Source organism: Tachypleus tridentatus, chromosome 10 (assembly GCF_004210375.1).
Source record: "Tachypleus tridentatus isolate NWPU-2018 chromosome 10, ASM421037v1, whole genome shotgun sequence".
Lineage (NCBI taxonomy): Eukaryota > Metazoa > Arthropoda > Merostomata > Xiphosura > Limulidae > Tachypleus > Tachypleus tridentatus.
In genome coordinates, this window is record NC_134834.1 from 4,062,201 (window position 1) to 4,080,581 (window position 18,381).

At 28.5% G+C, this 18,381-nt stretch overlaps 1 protein-coding gene across 1 annotated transcript in view; it reads right to left on the reverse strand.

The window, feature by feature from the left end:
* LOC143227929 (hemicentin-1-like) overlaps positions 1 to 18,381 on the reverse strand; it is a 246,350-nt gene that overhangs the window by 74,698 nt on the left and 153,271 nt on the right. The window contains 4 exon segments of the mRNA XM_076459284.1: positions 3,379 to 3,507; positions 5,633 to 5,773; positions 6,985 to 7,257; positions 7,466 to 7,738. Of these exon segments, the coding sequence (XP_076315399.1) occupies positions 3,379 to 3,507; positions 5,633 to 5,773; positions 6,985 to 7,257; positions 7,466 to 7,738 (816 nt within the window).

Consider the following 18,381-nt stretch of genomic DNA (forward strand, 5'->3'; position numbering starts at 1 on the left):
GAATCTAAGTAGACTGAAGTTCTGTTAGAATCTAAGTAGACTGAAGTTGTGTTAGAATCTAAGTAGACTGAAGTTGTGTTAGAATCTAAGTAGACTGAAGTTGTGTTAGAATCTAAGTAGACTGAAGTTGTGTTAGAATCTAAGTAGACTGAAGTTGTGTTAGAATCTAAGTAGACTGAAGTTGTGTTAGAATCTAAGTAGACTTAAGTTCTGTTAGAATCTAAGTAGACTTAAGTTGTGTTAGAATCTAAGTAGACTGAAGTTCTGTTAGAATCTAAGTAGACTGAAGTTGTGTTAGAATCTAAGTAGACTGAAGTTGTGTTAGAATCTAAGTAGACTGAAGTTCTGTTAGAATCTAAGTAGACTGAAGTTCTGTTAGAATCTAAGTAGACTGAAGTTCTGTTAGAATCTAAGTAGACTGAAGTTCTGTTAGAATCTAAGTAGACTGAAGTTCTGTTAGAATCTAAGTAGACTGAAGTTCTGTTAGAATCTAAGTAGACTGAAGTTCTGTTAGAATCTAAGTAGACTGAAGTTGTGTTAGAATCTAAGTAGACTGAAGTTGTGTTAGAATCCAAGTAGACTGAAGTTCTGTTAGAATCCAAGTAGACTGAAGTTCTGTTAGAATCCAAGTAGACTGAGTTCTGTTAGAATCCAAGTAGACTGAGTTCTGTTAGAATCTAAGTAGACTGAAGTTCTGTTAGAATCTAAGTAGACTGAAGTTCTGTTAGAATCTAAGTAGACTGAAGTTGTGTTAGAATCTAAGTAGACTGAAGTTGTGTTAGAATCTAAGTAGACTGAAGTTCTGTTAGAATCTAAGTAGACTGAAGTTCTGTTAGAATCTAAGTAGACTTAAGTTGTGTTAGAATCTAAGTAGACTGAAGTTCTGTTAGAATCTAAGTAGACTGAAGTTCTGTTAGAATCTAAGTAGACTGAAGTTCTGTTAGAATCTAAGTAGACTGAAGTTGTGTTAGAATCTAAGTAGACTGAAGTTGTGTTAGAATCTAAGAAGACTGAAGTTCTGTTAGAATCTAAGTAGACTGAAGTTCTGTTAGAATCTAAGTAGACTGAAGTTGTGTTAGAATCTAAGTAGACTGAAGTTGTGTTAGAATCTAGAGTAGACTGAAGTTGTGTTAGAATCTAAGTAGACTGAAGTTGTGTTAGAATCTAAGTAGACTGAAGTTGTGTTAGAATCTAAGTAGACTTAAGTTCTGTTAGAATCTAAGTAGACTGAAGTTCTGTTAGAATCTAAGTAGACTGAAGTTCTGTTAGAATCTAAGTAGACTGAAGTTGTGTTAGAATCTAAGTAGACTGAAGTTGTGTTAGAATCTAAGTAGACTGAAGTTGTGTTAGAATCTAAGTAGACTGAAGTTGTGTTAGAATCTAAGTAGACTGAAGTTGTGTTAGAATCTAAGTAGACTGAAGTTGTGTTAGAATCTAAGTAGACTTAAGTTCTGTTAGAATCTAAGTAGACTTAAGTTGTGTTAGAATCTAAGTAGACTGAAGTTCTGTTAGAATCTAAGTAGACTGAAGTTGTGTTAGAATCTAAGTAGACTGAAGTTGTGTTAGAATCTAAGTAGACTGAAGTTCTGTTAGAATCTAAGTAGACTGAAGTTCTGTTAGAATCTAAGTAGACTGAAGTTCTGTTAGAATCTAAGTAGACTGAAGTTGTGTTAGAATCTAAGTAGACTGAAGTTGTGTTAGAATCCAAGTAGACTGAAGTTCTGTTAGAATCCAAGTAGACTGAAGTTCTGTTAGAATCCAAGTAGACTGAAGTTCTGTTAGAATCCAAGTAGACTGAAGTTCTGTTAGAATCTAAGTAGACTGAAGTTCTGTTAGAATCTAAGTAGACTGAAGTTCTGTTAGAATCTAAGTAGACTGAAGTTGTGTTAGAATCTAAGTAGACTGAAGTTGTGTTAGAATCTAAGTAGACTGAAGTTCTGTTAGAATCTAAGTAGACTGAAGTTCTGTTAGAATCTAAGTAGACTTAAGTTGTGTTAGAATCTAAGTAGACTGAAGTTCTGTTAGAATCTAAGTAGACTGAAGTTCTGTTAGAATCTAAGTAGACTGAAGTTCTGTTAGAATCTAAGTAGACTGAAGTTCTGTTAGAATCTAAGTAGACTGAAGTTGTGTTAGAATCTAAGTAGACTGAAGTTGTGTTAGAATCTAAGAAGACTGAAGTTCTGTTAGAATCTAAGTAGACTGAAGTTCTGTTAGAATCTAAGTAGACTGAAGTTGTGTTAGAATCTAAGTAGACTGAAGTTGTGTTAGAATCTAAGTAGACTGAAGTTGTGTTAGAATCTAAGTAGACTGAAGTTGTGTTAGAATCTAAGTAGACTTAAGTTCTGTTAGAATCTAAGTAGACTGAAGTTCTGTTAGAATCTAAGTAGACTGAAGTTCTGTTAGAATCTAAGTAGACTGAAGTTGTGTTAGAATCTAAGTAGACTGAAGTTGTGTTAGAATCTAAGTAGACTGAAGTTGTGTTAGAATCTAAGTAGACTGAAGTTGTGTTAGAATCTAAGTAGACTGAAGTTGTGTTAGAATCTAAGTAGACTGAAGTTGTGTTAGAATCTAAGTAGACTTAAGTTCTGTTAGAATCTAAGTAGACTTAAGTTGTGTTAGAATCTAAGTAGACTGAGAGTTCTGTTGGGAATCTAAGTAGACTGAAGTTGTGTTAGAATCTAAGTAGACTGAAGTTGTGTTAGAATCTAAGTAGACTGAAGTTCTGTTAGAATCTAAGTAGACTGAAGTTCTGTTAGAATCTAAGTAAACTGAAGTTCTGTTAGAATCTAAGTAGACTGAAGTTCTGTTAGAATCTAAGTAGACTGAAGTTCTGTTAGAATCTAAGTAGACTGAAGTTCTGTTAGAATCTAAGTAGACTGAAGTTCTGTTAGAATCTAAGTAGACTGAAGTTGTGTTAGAATCTAAGTAGACTGAAGTTGTGTTAGAATCCAAGTAGACTGAAGTTGTGTTAGAATCCAAGTAGACTGAAGTTCTGTTAGAATCCAAGTAGACTGAAGTTCTGTTAGAATCCAAGTAGACTGAAGTTCTGTTAGAATCCAAGTAGACTGAAGTTCTGTTAGAATCCAAGTAGACTGAAGTTCTGTTAGAATCCAAGTAGACTGAAGTTCTGTTAGAATCCAAGTAGACTGAAGTTCTGTTAGAATCTAAGTAGACTGAAGTTCTGTTAGAATCTAAGTAGACTGAAGTTGTGTTAAGAAAACCTTAACATATAAAACATTAAACTCTACTTATCTTTTGCTTACTTTCTCTAAATAATCTTATACTTTGAATTCCTTTCTGAGAATGTTAATTAATATTTGAATATACCTTAATATTCACATATTTTCCCCTATTAACACCCTTAACATTAAAACTGACCTTGAACTTCCAATGACCTATGAACTTGAGCTGACCCTGCCTCACTATAAGCAGTACATACATATATTCCACTGTCTTCAACCATAACTTCATCAAAATGAAGTGTTCCATCATCCAAAACAGTATGAGCTGACATGTAGAAGGAAAAAGTGCATATAAAAATTTGTTTTAAAAACAATATTAAATATTTACTGATAAAATACAAGTGATTATAATATTATACATACAAGAATGTAATATTATTATACATACAACACTGTAGTTATTACAATATTATACATATACAAGTAGTGACTACAATATTATATATATACAAGAATCTAGTATTATTATACATACAACAGAAAAGTGATTATAATATTATATATATACAAGAATCTAGTATTATTATACATACAACAGAAAAGTGATTATAATATTATACATACAAGAATGTAGTATTATTATATATACAACAGAAAAGTGATTATAATATTATACATACAAGAATCTAGTATTATTATATATACAACAGAAAAGTGATTATAATATTATACATACAAGAATCTAGTATTATTATACATACAACAGAAAAGTGATTATAATATTATACATACAAGAATCTAGTATTATTATATATACAACAGAAAAGTGATTATAATATTATACGTACAAGAATCTAGTATTATTATATATACAACAGAAAAGTGATTATAATATTATATATACAAGAATCTATTATTATTATACATACAACAGAAAAGTGATTATAATATTATACATACAAGAATGTAGTATTATTATATATACAACAGAAAAGTGATTATAATATTATACATACAAGAATCTAGTATTATTATATATACAACAGAAAAGTGATTATAATATTATACATACAAGAATCTAGTATTATTATATATACAACAGGAAAGTGATTATAATATTATACATACAAGAATCTAGTATTATTATATATACAACAGAAAAGTGATTATAATATTATACATACAAGAATCTAGTATTATTATACATACAACAGAAAAGTGATTATAATATTATACATACAAGAATCTAGTATTATTATATATACAACAGAAAAATGATTATAATATTATACATACACAAGAGTGTAGTGACTACAATATTGTATATACAACAGTAATGACTACAATAGTATACATACACAAGAGTGTAGTGACTACAATATTGTATATACAACAGTAATGACTACAATAGTATACATACACAAGAGTGTAGTGACTACAATATTGTATATAGAACAGTAATGACTACAATAGTATACATACACAAGAGTGTAGTGACTACAATATTGTATATACAACAGTAATTACTACAATAGTATACATATACAAGAGTGTAGTGACTACAATATTATATATACAACAGTAATGACTACAATAGTATACATACACAAGAGTGTAGTGATTACAATATTATATATACAACAGTAATGACTACAATAGTATACATATACAAGAGTGTAATGATTACAATATTATATAACAAGTGTAGTGATTATAATATTATATATACAATAATATAGTGACTATAATATTATATATTCATATCACTTTACGTAAAATTATTTTTGACCTTGTAAAATGCTCTTCTAATTCCCACAATAGGTAATGAAAGATAAATGGCTTTAGGCTTAAGCATTCATTAGATAGGACTTGTTGCTGTTAAAGAGAAATCTACACAATGTATTATCTTGCTCTGCTCACCAAGGGTACTGAAACATGATTTAAACATACCACTGAGCTACATGGGAAGACAGAACTAGGATTTAAACATCATCTGTTAATGGACATAAGCCTACATAATGCAGATATAAATAGAATTAAAGCATTATCTGTTAATGGACTTAAGCCTACATAATGCAGATATAAGTAGAATTAAAGCATTATCTGTTAATGGAGTTAGGCCTACATCAGGCAGATACATCTACGTGCTGAGTAAGTACGATTGAACCAATCTAGCTACATCCACTCAACATAAGGTAAAGATGAAAGTGGTCATAACATCTTTGTATTTATAAAGTTTAAGGGTAATTAGACACTTTCTGTTATTCTACCATGTTTTTAAAACATTTTCCAAATTATATGATTTTGTTTTTCTTTTGTTTGTCTTTAGTTTAAGAAAAATCTATTTTGGTTGTTTCATTCGGCACACATTATAAGACATACTAAATCTGGTTGCATTTAGAACAGTAATATTTTTTATAAGAAATGTTACAGAGGAAATCTCAATGTACCTGAGCTAACAGGAAGAATATTGTTGTTCTTCTGCCATGTTACTTTTGGTGGCGGGTGACCTGTTACTTCACAAGGGAGATCAACAGATTGGTTAACCAGAACCTTACTGACAGATGGTTCAGGAATAATGGATGGTGGAACTGAAAAACAAGAAAACTTTATCTTACAACTGTCAGTATTTATCTGATTATTTCTATATAAGTATTTTTCTTTCATCAAACAACTAACTGATTTACATAATATCAGTAGAGATTGTTAATATTTATATTTTTTTAGATTAGGAAGCAAGAATGAATCCGATGTCAAGTCCATATATACGAAACTTAAAATTATTTTTAATAAAAACAATTTTATTTAAAAAGCTAAATTATACATGTTTCAAGTGAAATTATCACCATTTGTAATTTTTACATTGACAATAGAGAATAAATTTTAACTTCGTTTTAAACAAAAACATTTGAAACAAATTGAAAAGTATTAATATATTTCAATGTTGGAAAATCTAGCACCTGGAACAGTTGATTCTGATATCTCACTAACTTAAGATACATTATATAAACAGTGAACTAATAACATTTATAGTACATTACACTAACAGTTAACTAATAACATCTATGGTACATTACACTAACAGTTAACTAATAACATCTATGGTACATTACACTAACAGTTAACTAATAATATCTAGGTTACATTACACTAACAGTTAACTAATAACATCTATGGTGCATTACACTAACAGTTAACTAATAATATCTAGGTTACATTACACTAACAGATGTTTAATATAAACCGTTTACTCTGAAGCAGATTGTTTCACATGAAATGGTTATTACCATAACATACTGCTTGTCGTTTAATGGTAGCCATTATAACACATTGCTTGTTGTGAACTAATTATAACACACTGCTTGTTGTGAGCTAGTTATAACACACTGCTTGTTGTGAGCTAGTTATAACACATTGCTTGCTGTGAACTAGTTATAACACACTGCTTGTTGTGAGCTAGTTATAACACATTGCTTGTTGTGAACTAGTTATAACACATTGCTTGTTGTGAACTAGTTATAACACACTGCTTGTTGTGAGCTAGTTATAACACTGCTTGTTGTGAACTAGTTATAACACATCGCTTGTTGTGAACTAGTTATAACACATTGCTTGTGTTAAACTGATGACGGAGATATCACTTGAAGTATTTAGCAACATGCACATTTGACAAACAAAACAGATGAGTTATGTAGTTTGAGATGGCTGAAAATAAACACTTTTTATAATTTTAGAAATGTCGAAATATTAATAAAACTATTTTCTAGGGAATTGCTGTCATGTTTTACAGAATGAAACCTACCCATTACATCAAGTTCGATGTTTCGGTTTGCAAGACCAGCCTCATTCTGAGCTAAACAGGTATAGTTTCCTGCATTGTGCACCCTGATGTTAAGGAACTGTAAGTCACCTCCAGACAAAACCTCATAATTCAGCCCAACTGGAGGAAATGGTTCTTCATCCTTTAACCATGTCACTTGTGGCTGGGGTAAACCTTCAGTTTCACAGTGAAGTCTGGTGCTCTCACCAACTATCTTACGAACCTTCTCTGGACTATCTTTGATGGATGGAGGAACTACATAGGTTATATATATGTATATCAGTGATTAATTCAACTACAAGCTTCACCTATTATATTTTATCAGATAAACAACTCTTGTACAGAATATGATTTATGGTAAGAATGAATATATTCAGTATAATACAGATTACAGGTTTTCTATTTGAAATTTGTAATTCAAGTCATAATAAAAAATAAACTCCGCTGAGTAGAGAATACAAACCAAGCACGTTAAGGACATATTCTCGGGAACTATTTCCAGCAACGTTAGAAGCTATACAAGAATACGTTCCAGAATCTGACACTGTTGTCATGAGGATCTCAAGCTGGTGTCTACTCTCTTTAAATTTTTCATTGTTCTGGATTGAGCGTCCATTTTTAAGCCACAAGACAGAAGGCAGTGGAGTACCAGATGTTAAGCATTCCAGGACAGTGGGATGGCCACTAATAGTTGACACAAATGTTGGTATTCCAGAATTCTCAATTTTTGGTGGTACTGATAAAAAGCAAAAGATTAACAGAAGGGAATTCTTGATTTCCAGAACTGATGTTTCATTCTTACTTAAGTAAATCTATAAAATATTCCTTGATCTTTCCAATATCAAAACATATCATCAATAATAAACACATGTATCACAGTGAAATGTGTAACAGAAGGTTCTTTCACTCTTTATTACACCAAATATCATCTATAATAAACAAACATACTACAGTGAAATGTGTAACAGAAGGTTTTTTACTCTTTATTACACCACATATCATCTATAATAAACAAACATACTGTAGTGAAATGTGTAACAGAAGGTTCTTTCACTCTTTATTACACCACATATCAACTATAATAAACATACTGTAGTGAAATGTGTAACAGAAGGTTCTTTCACTCTTTATTACACCACATATCATCTATAATAAACAAACATACTGTAGTGAAATGTGTAACAGAAGGTCTTTACTCTTTATTACACCAAATATCATCTATAATGAACAAACATACTATAGTGAAATGTGTAATAGAAGGTTCCTTCACTCTTTATTACACTACATATCATCTATAATAAACAAACATACTACAGTGAAATGTGTAACAGAAGGTTTTTTACTCTTTATTACACCACATATCATCTATAATAAACAAACATACTGTAGTGAAATGTGTAACAGAAGGTTCTTTCACTCTTTATTACACCACATATCATCTATAATGAACAAACATACTATAGTGAAATGTGTAACAGAAGGTTCTTTCACTCTTTATTACACCACATATCATGTATAATAAACAAACATACTATAGTGAAATGTGTAACAGAAGGTTCTTTCACTCTTTATTACACCACATATCATCTATAATAAACAAACATACTATAGTGAAATGTATAACAGAAGGTTCTTTTACTCTTTATTACACCACATATCATCTATAATAAACAAACATACTATAGTGAAATGTCTAACAGAAGATTCTTTTACTCTTTATTACACCACATATCATCTATAATAAAGAAAGATACTATAGTGAAATGTGTAACAAAGGATTTTTACTCTTTATTACACCACATATCATCTATAATAAACAAACATACTGTAGTGAAATGTCTTATAGAAGGTTTTTACTCTTTATTACACCACATATCATCTATAATAAACAAACATACTATAGTGAAATGTGTAACAGAAGGTTCTTTCATTCTTTATTACACCACATATCATCTATAATAAACAAACATACTATAGTGAAATGTGTAACAGAAGGTTCTTTTACTCTTTATTACACCACATATCATCTATAATAAACAAACATACTATAGTGAAATGTCTAACAGAAGGTTCTTTTACTCTTTATTACACCACATATCATCTATAATAAACAAACATACTATAGTGAAATGTCTAACAGAAGGTTCTTTTACTCTTTATTACACCACATATCATCTATAATAAACAAACATACTATAGTGAAATGTGTAACAGAAGATTCTTTTACTCTTTATTACACCACATATCATCTATAATAAAGAAAGATACTATAGTGAAATGTGTAACAAAGGATTTTTACTCTTTATTACACCACATATCATCTATAATAAACAAACATACTGTAGTGAAATGTGTAACAAAGGATTTTTACTCTTTATTACACCACATATCATCTATAATAAACAAACATACTATAGTGAAATGTCTTATAGAAGGTTTTTACTCTTTATTACACCACATATCATCTATAATAAACAAACATACTACAGTGAAATGTATAACAGAAGGTTCTTTTACTCTTTATTACACCACATATCATCTATAATGAACAAACATACTATAGTGAAATGTGTAACAGAAGGTTCTTTTACTCTTTATTACACCACATATCATCTATAATAAACAAGCATACTATAGTGAATTGTGTAACAGAAGGTTCTTTTACTCTTTATTACACCAAATATCATCTATAATAAACAAACATACTATAGTGAAATGTGTAACAGAAGATTCTTTTACTCTTTATTACACCACATATCATCTATAATAAAGAAAGATACTATAGTGAAATGTGTAACAGAAGGTTCTTTTTACTCTTTATTACACCAAATATCATCTATAATAAACAAACATACTATAGTGAAATGTGTAACAGAAGATTCTTTTACTCTTTATTACACCACATATCATCTATAATAAAGAAAGGTACTATAGTGAAATGTGTAACAGAAGGTTCTTTTACTCTTTATTACACCAAATATCATCTATAATAAACAAACATACTATAGTGAAATGTGTAACAGAAGATTCTTTTACTCTTTATTACACCACATATCATCTATAATAAAGAAAGATACTATAGTGAAATGTGTAACAGAAGGTTCTTTTACTCTTTATTACACCAAATATCATCTATAATAAACAAACATACTATAGTGAAATGTGTAACAGAAGATTCTTTTACTCTTTATTACACCACATATCATCTATAATAAACAAACATACTATAGTGAAATGTGTAACAGAAGGTTCTTTCATTCTTTATTACACCACATATCATCTATAATAAACAAACATACTATAGTGAAATGTGTAACAGAAGGTTCTTTTACTCTTTATTACACCACATATCATCTATAATAAACAAACATACTATAGTGAAATGTCTAACAGAAGGTTCTTTTACTCTTTATTACACCACATATCATCTATAATAAACAAACATACTATAGTGAAATGTGTAACAGAAGATTCTTTTACTCTTTATTACACCACATATCATCTATAATAAAGAAAGATACTATAGTGAAATGTGTAACAAAGGATTTTTACTCTTTATTACACCACATATCATCTATAATAAACAAACATACTGTAGTGAAATGTGTAACAAAGGATTTTTACTCTTTATTACACCACATATCATCTATAATAAACAAACATACTATAGTGAAATGTATAACAGAAGGTTCTTTTACTCTTTATTACACCACATATCATCTATAATGAACAAACATACTATAGTGAAATGTGTAACAGAAGGTTCTTTTACTCTTTATTACACCACATATCATCTATAATGAACAAACATACTATAGTGAAATGTGTAACAGAAGGTTCTTTTACTCTTTATTACACCACATATCATCTATAATGAACAAACATACTATAGTGAAATGTGTAACAGAAGGTTCTTTTACTCTTTATTACACCACATATCATCTATAATAAACAAACATACTGTAGTGAAATGTATAACAGAAGGTTCTTTTACTCTTTATTACACCACATATCATCTATAATGAACAAACATACTATAGTGAAATGTGTAACAGAAGGTTCTTTTACTCTTTATTACACCACATATCATCTATAATGAACAAACATACTATAGTGAAATGTGTAACAGAAGGTTCTTTTACTCTTTATTACACCACATATCATCTATAATAAACAAGCATACTATAGTGAATTGTGTAACAGAAGGTTCTTTTACTCTCTATTACACCAAATATCATCTATAATAAACAAACATACTATAGTGAAATGTGTAACAGAAGATTCTTTTACTCTTTATCACACCACATATCATCTATAATAAAGAAAGATACTATAGTGAAATGTGTAACAAAGGATTTTTACTCTTTATTACACCACATATCATCTATAATAAACAAACATACTGTAGTGAAATGTGTAACAGAAGGTTCTTTTACTCTTTATTACACCACATATCATCTATAATAAACAAACATACTATAGTGAAATGTATAACAGAAGGTTCTTTTACTCTTTATTACACCACATATCATCTATAATGAACAAACATACTATAGTGAAATGTGTAACAGAAGGTTCTTTTACTCTTTATTACACCACATATCATCTATAATAAACAAGCATACTATAGTGAATTGTGTAACAGAAGGTTCTTTTACTCTTTATTACACCAAATATCATCTATAATAAAGAAAGATACTATAGTGAAATGTGTAACAAAGGATTTTTACTCTTTATTACACCACATATCATCTATAATAAACAAACATACTGTAGTGAAATGTGTAACAAAGGATTTTTACTCTTTATTACACCACATATCATCTATAATAAACAAACATACTGAAGTGAAATGTGTAACAGAAGGTTCTTTTACTCTTTATTACACCACATATCATCTATAATAAAGAAAGATACTATAGTGAAATGTGTAACAAAGGATTTTTACTCTTTATTACACCACATATCATCTATAATAAACAAACATACTATAGTGAAATGTCTAACAGGTTTTTTTACTCTTTATTACACCACATATCATCTATAATGAACAAACATACTATAGTGAAATGTGTAACAGAAGGTTCTTTTACTCTTTATTACACCACATATCATCTATAATAAACAAGCATACTATAGTGAATTGTGTAACAGAAGGTTCTTTTACTCTTTATTACACCAAATATCATCTATAATAAACAAACATACTATAGTGAAATGTGTAACAGAAGATTCTTTTACTCTTTATTACACCACATATCATCTATAATAAAGAAACATACTGTAGTGAAATGTGTAACAGAAGATTCTTTTACTCTTTATTACACCACATATCATCTATAATAAAGAAAGATACTGTAGTGAAATGTGTAACAAAGGATTTTTACTCTTTATTACACCACATATCATCTATAATAAACAAACATACTATAGTGAAATGTCTAACAGGTTTTTTTACTCTTTATTACACCACATATCATCTATAATGAACAAACATACTATAGTGAAATGTGTAACAGAAGGTTCTTTTACTCTTTATTACACCAAATATCATCTATAATAAACAAACATACTGTAGTGAAATGTGTAACAGAAGGTTCTTTTACTCTTTATTACACCACATATCATCTATAATAAACAAGCATACTGTAGTGAAATGTGTAACAAAGGATTTTTACTCTTTATTACACCACATATCATCTATAATAAACAAACATACTGTAGTGAAATGTGTAACAGAAGGTTCTTTTACTCTTTATTACACCACATATCATCTATAATAAAGAAAGATACTATAGTGAAATGTGTAACAAAGGATTTTTACTCTTTATTACACCACATATCATCTATAATAAACAAACATACTATAGTGAAATGTCTAACAGGTTTTTTTACTCTTTATTACACCACATATCATCTATAATGAACAAACATACTATAGTGAAATGTGTAACAGAAGGTTCTTTTACTCTTTATTACACCACATATCATCTATAATAAACAAGCATACTATAGTGAATTGTGTAACAGAAGGTTCTTTTACTCTTTATTACACCAAATATCATCTATAATAAACAAACATACTATAGTGAAATGTGTAACAGAAGATTCTTTTACTCTTTATTACACCACATATCATCTATAATAAAGAAACATACTGTAGTGAAATGTGTAACAGAAGATTCTTTTACTCTTTATTACACCACATATCATCTATAATAAAGAAAGATACTGTAGTGAAATGTGTAACAAAGGATTTTTACTCTTTATTACACCACATATCATCTATAATAAACAAACATACTATAGTGAAATGTCTAACAGGTTTTTTTACTCTTTATTACACCACATATCATCTATAATGAACAAACATACTATAGTGAAATGTGTAACAGAAGGTTCTTTTACTCTTTATTACACCAAATATCATCTATAATAAACAAACATACTGTAGTGAAATGTGTAACAGAAGGTTCTTTTACTCTTTATTACACCACATATCATCTATAATAAACAAGCCTACTATAGTGAATTGTGTAACAGAAGGTTCTTTTACTCTTTATTACACCAAATATCATCTATAATAAACAAACATACTATAGTGAAATGTGTAACAGAAGATTCTTTTACTCTTTATTACACCACATATCATCTATAATAAAGAAAGATACTGTAGTGAAATGTGTAACAAAGGATTTTTACTCTTTATTACACCACATATCATCTATAATAAACAAACATACTATAGTGAAATGTCTAACAGGTTTTTTTACTCTTTATTACACCACATATCATCTATAATGAACAAACATACTATAGTGAAATGTGTAACAGAAGGTTCTTTTACTCTTTATTACACCACATATCATCTATAATAAACAAGCATACTATAGTGAATTGTGTAACAGAAGGTTCTTTTACTCTTTATTACACCAAATATCATCTATAATAAACAAACATACTGTAGTGAAATGTGTAACAGAAGGTTCTTTTACTCTTTATTACACCACATATCATCTATAATAAACAAACATACTATAGTGAATTGTGTAACAGAAGGTTCTTTTACTCTTTATTACACCACATATCATCTATAATAAACAAGCATACTATAGTGAATTGTGTAACAGAAGGTTCTTTTACTCTTTATTACACCAAATATCATCTATAATAAACAAGCATACTATAGTGAAATGTGTAACAGAAGGTTCTTTTACTCTTTATTACACCACATATCATCTATAATAAAGAAACATACTGTAGTGAAATGTCTTATAGAAGGTTTTTACTCTTTATTACACCACATATCATCTATAATAAACAAACATACTGTAGTGAAATGTGTAACAGAAGGTTGTTTTACTCTTTATTACACTACATATCATCTATAATAAACAAACATACTGTAGTGAAATGTGTAACAGAAGGTTCTTTTACTCTTTATTACACCACATATCATCTATAATAAAGAAACATACTGTAGTGAAATGTCTTATAGAAGGTTTTTACTCTTTATTACACCACATATCATCTATAATAAACAAACATACTGTAGTGAAATGTGTAACAGAAGGTTCTTTTACTCTTTATTACACCACATATCATCTATAATAAACAAACATACTGTAGTGAAATGTGTAACAGAAGGTTCTTTTACTCTTTATTACACCACATATCATCTATAATAAACAAACATACTATAGTGAAATGTGTAACAAAGGATTTTTACTCTTTATTACACCACATATCATCTATAATAAACAAACATACTATAGTGAAATGTGTAAAAGAAGGTTCTTTTACTCTTTATTACACCACATATCATCTATAATAAACAAACATACTGTAGTGAAATGTGTAACAGAAGGTTCTTTCACTGTTTATTACACCACATATCATCTATAATAAACAAACATACTGTAGTGAAATGTCTTATAGAAGGTTTTTACTCTTTATTACACCACATATCATCTATAATAAACAAACATACTGTAGTGAAATGTGTAACAGAAGGTTTTTTTGCCCTTTATTACACCACATATCATCTATAATGAACAAACATACTATAGTGAAATGTGTAACAGAAGGTTCTTTCATTCTTTATTACACCACATATCATCTATAATAAACAAACATACTATAGTGAAATGTGTAACAGAAGGTTCTTTCATTCTTTATTACACCACATATAATCTATAATAAACAAACATACTATAGTGAAATGTGTAACAGAAGGTTCTTTCATTCTTTATTACACCACATATAATCTATAATAAACAAACATACTATAGTGAAATGTGTAACAGAAGGTTCTTTCATTCTTTATTACACCACATATCATCTATAATAAACAAACATACTATAGTGAAATGTCTAACAGGTTTTTTTACTCTTTATTACACCACATATCATCTATAATGAACAAACATACTATAGTGAAATGTGTAACAGAAGGTTCTTTTACTCTTTATTACACCACATATCATCTATAATAAACAAGGATACTATAGTGAATTGTGTAACAGAAGGTTCTTTTACTCTTTATTACACCAAATATCATCTATAATAAACAAACATACTATAGTGAAATGTGTAACAGAAGATTCTTTTACTCTTTATTACACCACATATCATCTATAATAAAGAAAGATACTGTAGTGAAATGTGTAACAAAGGATTTTTACTCTTTATTACACCACATATCATCTATAATAAACAAACATACTATAGTGAAATGTCTAACAGGTTTTTTTACTCTTTATTACACCACATATCATCTATAATGAACAAACATACTATAGTGAAATGTGTAACAGAAGGTTCTTTTACTCTTTATTACACCACATATCATCTATAATAAACAAGCATACTATAGTGAATTGTGTAACAGAAGGTTCTTTTACTCTTTATTACACCACATATCATCTATAATAAAGAAAGATACTGTAGTGAAATGTGTAACAAAGGATTTTTACTCTTTATTACACCACATATCATCTATAATAAACAAACATACTATAGTGAAATGTCTAACAGGTTTTTTTACTCTTTATTACACCACATATCATCTATAATGAACAAACATACTATAGTGAAATGTGTAACAGAAGGTTCTTTTACTCTTTATTACACCACATATCATCTATAATAAACAAGCATACTATAGTGAATTGTGTAACAGAAGGTTCTTTTACTCTTTATTACACCAAATATCATCTATAATAAACAAACATACTGTAGTGAAATGTGTAACAGAAGGTTCTTTTACTCTTTATTACACCACATATCATCTATAATAAACAAGCATACTATAGTGAATTGTGTAACAGAAGGTTCTTTTACTCTTTATTACACCAAATATCATCTATAATAAACAAACATACTATAGTGAAATGTGTAACAGAAGATTCTTTTACTCTTTATTACACCACATATCATCTATAATAAAGAAAGATACTGTAGTGAAATGTGTAACAAAGGATTTTTACTCTTTATTACACCACATATCATCTATAATAAACAAACATACTATAGTGAAATGTCTAACAGGTTTTTTTACTCTTTATTACACCACATATCATCTATAATGAACAAACATACTATAGTGAAATGTGTAACAGAAGGTTCTTTTACTCTTTATTACACCACATATCATCTATAATAAACAAGCATACTATAGTGAATTGTGTAACAGAAGGTTCTTTTACTCTTTATTACACCAAATATCATCTATAATAAACAAACATACTGTAGTGAAATGTGTAACAGAAGGTTCTTTTACTCTTTATTACACCACATATCATCTATAATAAAGAAACATACTATAGTGAAATGTGTAACAAAGGATTTTTACTCTTTATTACACCACATATCATCTATAATAAACAAACATACTATAGTGAAATGTGTAACAGAAGGTTCTTTTACTCTTTATTACACCACATATCATCTATAATAAACAAACATACTGTAGTGAAATGTGTAACAGAAGGTTCTTTCACTGTTTATTACACCACATATCATCTATAATAAACAAACATACTGTAGTGAAATGTCTTATAGAAGGTTTTTACTCTTTATTACACCACATATCATCTATAATAAACAAACATACTGTAGTGAAATGTGTAACAGAAGGTTTTTTTGCTCTTTATTACACCACATATCATCTATAATGAACAAACATACTATAGTGAAATGTGTAACAGAAGGTTCTTTCATTCTTTATTACACCACATATCATCTATAATAAACAAACATACTATAGTGAAATGTGTAACAGAAGGTTCTTTCATTCTTTATTACACCACATATAATCTATAATAAACAAACATACTATAGTGAAATGTGTAACAGAAGGTTCTTTCATTCTTTATTACACCACATATAATCTATAATAAACAAACATACTATAGTGAAATGTGTAACAGAAGGTTCTTTCATTCTTTATTACACCACATATCATCTATAATAAACAAACATACTATAGTGAAATGTCTAACAGGTTTTTTTACTCTTTATTACACCACATATCATCTATAATGAACAAACATACTATAGTGAAATGTGTAACAGAAGGTTCTTTTACTCTTTATTACACCACATATCATCTATAATAAACAAGCATACTATAGTGAATTGTGTAACAGAAGGTTCTTTTACTCTTTATTACACCAAATATCATCTATAATAAACAAACATACTATAGTGAAATGTGTAACAGAAGATTCTTTTACTCTTTATTACACCACATATCATCTATAATAAAGAAACATACTGTAGTGAAATGTGTAACAGAAGATTCTTTTACTCTTTATTACACCACATATCATCTATAATAAAGAAAGATACTGTAGTGAAATGTGTAACAAAGGATTTTTACTCTTTATTACACCACATATCATCTATAATAAACAAACATACTATAGTGAAATGTCTAACAGGTTTTTTTACTCTTTATTACACCACATATCATCTATAATGAACAAACATACTATAGTGAAATGTGTAACAGAAGGTTCTTTACTCTTTATTACACCACATATCATCTATAATAAACAAGCATACTATAGTGAATTGTGTAACAGAAGGTTCTTTTACTCTTTATTACACCAAATATCATCTATAATAAACAAACATACTGTAGTGAAATGTGTAACAGAAGGTTCTTTTACTCTTTATTACACCACATATCATCTATAATAAACAAGCATACTATAGTGAATTGTGTAACAGAAGGTTCTTTTACTCTTTATTACACCAAATATCATCTATAATAAACAAACATACTATAGTGAAATGTGTAACAGAAGATTCTTTTACTCTTTATTACACCACATATCATCTATAATAAAGAAAGATACTGTAGTGAAATGTGTA